At 39.7% G+C, this 5,000-nt stretch overlaps 1 protein-coding gene across 1 annotated transcript in view; it reads right to left on the bottom strand.

Moving 5' to 3' along the window:
- Positions 1 to 5,000, bottom strand: part of LOC137997883 (cellular tumor antigen p53-like) — a 23,096-nt gene that overhangs the window by 1,838 nt on the left and 16,258 nt on the right. Inside the window, exons 12-14 of the mRNA XM_068844204.1 lie at positions 3,920 to 4,014; positions 1,545 to 1,624; positions 850 to 907 (exon numbers count right to left, since the gene is read on the bottom strand). Of these exons, the coding sequence (XP_068700305.1) occupies positions 850 to 907; positions 1,545 to 1,624; positions 3,920 to 4,014 (233 nt within the window). The remainder of the gene's footprint in view (positions 1 to 849; positions 908 to 1,544; positions 1,625 to 3,919; positions 4,015 to 5,000) is intronic.

Below are 5,000 nucleotides of genomic sequence, written 5' to 3'. Positions count from 1 at the left end.
CCGCCAAGGGCTTCTCTATGTACGAGTTAAATCGACTGGCGTTAGACAGAGTAAAATCTATAAGTGTCAATTTGCATTTTTGGCGGTGAAAGGGTTACACACTGAAATTTGGTGCTATGACAGTTTTGTATTGCGCTGAGATTTATTTCTGAACTTTTGAGAGAAAAGAGCTTTGCAACCAATCTCCAGAGACACAGATGACAATGCTGTAACGTACAATTGCTGGTAGACAAACAAAAGGAGCTAACGAGAGCTATTTTGTTTTCGTTCACCAAAATGGCGGCGATGACGCGACCTGAAAACCACCTACAACCGTGGAGGCTGTGCACAATTGGAATGTTTGAAGCAACTCGTTTTATCACTGTTGGCCTGTGTCTTCTAGAAATACTTCACTGAAGTGTGGTGAATCGTTATAACAATTATTCCACAAGTGCGAGGCTGACAACTGGGATCCGGTGAACCAATACAAATCTAGAAATGTTATAGGGAAGATGTCCTTGACGTCACCTATTGTCATTAATGTGTCAACCAGAGCCTCATTGGCTGTCGAAACAAAAGGTCTTTTGTTCCTGTGGTTGGCACAGATATCTTCCCTGTACAATGTATTTGAGATTAAGAATTCAATAATGGTGGAATCTTGCCGCGTCGCCAGGCAAGAACTTATACTACCATTCTCCGTTGCCAAGATGAATAACTCACGTGTATAAGGCAACAATGACGCATAAAGTATTATTATATATTTCGTTTTATTTTCCACAGAGTGGAGAACAGTTTTTGCGCGAAATCCATAACAAAAACCGCACGTTGAAGATCATATAATCTTTTACTCTCTCTCTCTCTCTCTCTCACCTGTGTTGTGTACTCGGTGAAGTCCGGCATCTCAAGATCTTGCGGCTCTATAGCCGTACTGCACCAAAAGACAATTTAAACTGATCTTAGTTCCAAAATTGTGGTTTATCATCGACCACCAATATTGTTTGGGAACTTGTTGGGTCTTTCCTCAGTACCTCATTTTTGAGACGCATGCGTTCTGCTTACGCTTGCGTCTCCAATCAAAGTCACCGCAAACTTTTCACTGTTACTCGGCTGACACAAAGACCAACAAGACCCCAGAGCTTTTCTCTTTTGCGCATGACTGAGGAAGAGAAGAGATCTGGGGAACTCTGAAACAAAGTGTCTTCTCATCTGTTTTCGTGAAGAACAATGAAAAGCGTCTCTAATTAGCGCATCCATGTTAGCACGAGGAGTGAGCAGGTGCCGTAAGGTTCAAATGGCCAATTTTTGGCTGTAAGAATCCTGCAGCGCATTTTCTACTACATAGAGTTTCCCAGAGCCTAGGATTATGCGCAGACATAAGATCCGAGGCTCTGGTGACGAGAATGAAAGACCAAAGCAAGCCATACCGAGTCAGCCATACCCAAACAGAGACAATATGACGCATGCGCAATCCCTCTTGGGTTCCTAATGTGACCACGACTTAAATGAGAAGATGGGACTTAATTCTCTGCTGTTTCACGTGGTTAATAACGACAACATTGACTTACAATTTGTTTTCCATGTTAGCGAATAGTTCCAATGCAATGGCTATTCTCTTGAGCATCAAGTAGTTGTTGAATCCACAAATCTCCAAAGAGAAGAAAAAATACACAACAAGTTAGAGAATTTACAATGTCAGGGTAATGAGGAAAAACAGTCCTGTACGTGCAGTACGCATGGATTTTAGAACGTTTTTACGCTTCCTCTTCTGAGAGTTCTTTTGAAAAACCGTTTCCTTCTGGTTGCCGTTATTCATTAGGGACTTCAAGATCTACGACGTTGACGTCGACGAAAACGTCACTTCGAAGTAGAACTTCGCATTATCGTAAGTCTTCAGCGATTATTCCATTTCGTTCACGTCTTAAAATAGGGAGCTTTAGCAACGACTACGGGAACGGCAAACAAGAACGTCTTGCAAAAACATAAGTGCACGTTATTGCGATCACTTCGCAACTGTTCCAAGCTTTTTAATATGACAAAGGTGTGGCAGTCCCTCAGAAATGAAACCGTTATTAGCGGCGCTTAATTTCGGGGAGAAAAATGAAAGTTTATCTCCAAGTTCTAACGTTCTCCATAACACTTCAAACTTATAAATACTTTTGTCCTTTGGCCATTTCAATTTCAATAGGAAAAGAAAACAAACAGCGGTTACAAACATTTTCATTTTATACTTGACGTTTCGTATGTTGCAGCATACATCATCAGAAGTGACGGTTAAAACTGTTACACAGAATTTTAAAAAACTAGAGCGAGGAACTGCTGACTAGTTAAAAAGTGTGATAACAAAATCGTAACTTCCGGTAGACGATTCTTCCGGAAGAAATTAATAAAGAAAAAGCTTCTCACTACCAATGTTTTCATTGAGAGAGGGTTTTAAATCACTGATTAATAGCGTTTCTTTAATTTTACACTGCAAGTCGGACTTTCCAGTTGCGAGGATTTATAAAATGAAAATGTTTGTAACCGCTGTTTGTTTTCTTTTCCTACTTCAAACTTACTTAATTCACGTTGTTGCTTTGCTGACGACGGCAAAGAAATGGGAAAAAATGAAAAAAGCACGTGGAGAGTGTGCAAAGCTATTGTTTTTTGTCCACTGAATATGCAAATTTGTGACGTTCTGGTCGCCTGTTGGCGTTAAAACCTCAAATGTGGTGATATGACGTCATTGTTTATATGCAATGTATCGCACGATTATTTTTTTCTCTTTTATCCAATCAGAGAGTTTAAGCAACGACAACGGCGACGACAACGAGAACGTCATCTCAAAATGTAAATTCGCGTAATTTTGATCGCTACGTGACTATTTCAACCTTTTTAATGTGACAAAGGTGTGGTAGTTCCTCAAAAAGGACACTCGTCGGAGCGGCACTTAATTTAGGGGAGAAAATGAAAATTTATCTTCAAGTGCTGACGTCCTTGATAAAACCTCAAATTTGACTATTTCACGTTGCTGTTTTGCGGCAAAGAAGTGGACAAAAGTGAAAAACGCATGTGCAGGGCGTGCAAAGCTATTTTTTTTTGCTCACTGAATATGCAAATTTGTAACGTTCTTGTTGCCGTCGTCGCGTCTTAATCTCTTTAGTTATGATCAGTATCGCAGTTCCTCCCAATTCATATCGTAATTGCAGTACCGGTGCAGTCCTTTTGACTGCACCGGCGATCAGGCGCTGCTTGTATTTTGGCAAAGAATAGTTGGTGTTGCCCTTGTAAAATGGGTTCGTAGGTAGGTAGGTAGGTAATACTTATTTAGATGAAACATCTGAACACGCTAGCCCCAACAATTCTGGGCTAATTTCCATGGAGGGCGTACTCGTATCCATGATCTTCGTCCTTACTTAAGCTCCCTTTTTGATGGCTGAGATCTGCTTCAATGGGCCATTTCCGAGTTGCTGTTAGTCTCGGTTTCGAAGTGAGTCTTGGTGCTCAACTATAGGCCACTTTGGAAAATACCATAATACTCTTTGTTTATCTGCCCAAATTTTGCATAAGCATTGTTTTTGTTTTCTCTTGGGACCATTGTTAGTCCCAAGAGAAACTGGAAACAATGCTTATGCAAAATTTGGGGGGAAAAACAAAGAGTATTATGGTATTTTTCGAAGTGGCCTATTGTAAGGGAAATGAGTTTGATTTGCATAAGAATACGCAACTCATTTACATTTGAATGGTTGTGCACCAGGCCTCGTTTTGAAACTGAGACATGCAGCAACTCGGAAATGGGCTATTAGATAAGTGCGTGGCTTCCACGCACGTTGACTCTCGGATATCAAATAAGGAGTGTCAAATAATTTTACAAATGGTGATAATTATTCAAATTTTCCTTGTTTCCAGGAAAAATAATGTTTCAAATTTTGGGCATATTCAGCGCCTACAGCCCGGGTCATACCTTGAGATTGTAAACGGTGCTGTCTTCTTTAGTCATCTTTGATCCAAAGCATTGCAAATCGTGAGGGCCAAAGCCGGCCGGCAAACCATGATCACCTACCATTAAAACATGCATCAATGATAAATCCTAATCATTCATTGGAATATAATGATTCACCGTTTCATGAAGTAGGAACTTAAATTCTAACCTGCGATCAGGCTCTATTTTCGTTATGTGGTGTTGGCGAAACGAAAAATAGAGCCTGACCAAATTCCTCTTAGAAATTCCTTCCGCCCACTTTTTTTGATTGATTGACGTGTCCTTCATCGGCCAATGAAATTTACTTCCATTACACCAATACACGCGTGGACGGCAGATTCACGCTATTTTGTTTTGACTAGAGTTAATTACCGTGGGAGGAATATTATAAACGAATTCGAAAGTTACCGTTGGCTTTAATTTGAGAAAAACACATTTAAAGCATGGGGAATGTTTTCGACGACTATATTGCGGCAAAGGCCGGTGTAATTCTCCCTCCGAACTTCACTGAATATGCAATCTTTTAAGATTGACATCTTAATTTGTAATTGAGATAACCTAGCATTTTGTCGTTGGACGGTTTGGCAATAGATTTTTAAAGAAAAAAAAAAGAGAAATACATTATTCCTTTAACGTGTTTGCCCATGAAAGTTTCTTTGGTGATTTTTCTGGGTAATATCTTCAGTTGCAGTGTATTTCTAAAATTGCGCGCAGTAAAATCATGATAAGTTTGGCTGTTAATTTTTTGATGGAGTACGAACAGTAAGATGGACTCGCAAATTTTCTTTTATTGTTGTACAATTGATCTCTCTGGAAACATGCCATTTTAGTTTCTGGAGTGCGAGTTTTAAGTTAAATCAAATGGAAATATTATGAAGTGTGCAAACAAACCGTGTCATGTACAGTAAATAAACAAAGGCGTTTGATACACAGATATTCAAAACATGCATTCGTGTAACTTGCGATTTAATCAGCATCTCCTCCTGTTGATATATATGTCCCTTGTCTCATCCTGGAAACCAATATGCATCGGCTTTCATTGCCATGTGAAAGAACCACCTAT

This window comes from Montipora foliosa, chromosome 3, assembly GCF_036669935.1.
Source record: "Montipora foliosa isolate CH-2021 chromosome 3, ASM3666993v2, whole genome shotgun sequence".
Classification (NCBI taxonomy): domain Eukaryota; kingdom Metazoa; phylum Cnidaria; class Anthozoa; order Scleractinia; family Acroporidae; genus Montipora; species Montipora foliosa.
The sequence above is the reverse complement of the archived record's forward strand: the minus strand, read 5'-3'. Positions and strand labels throughout refer to the sequence as shown.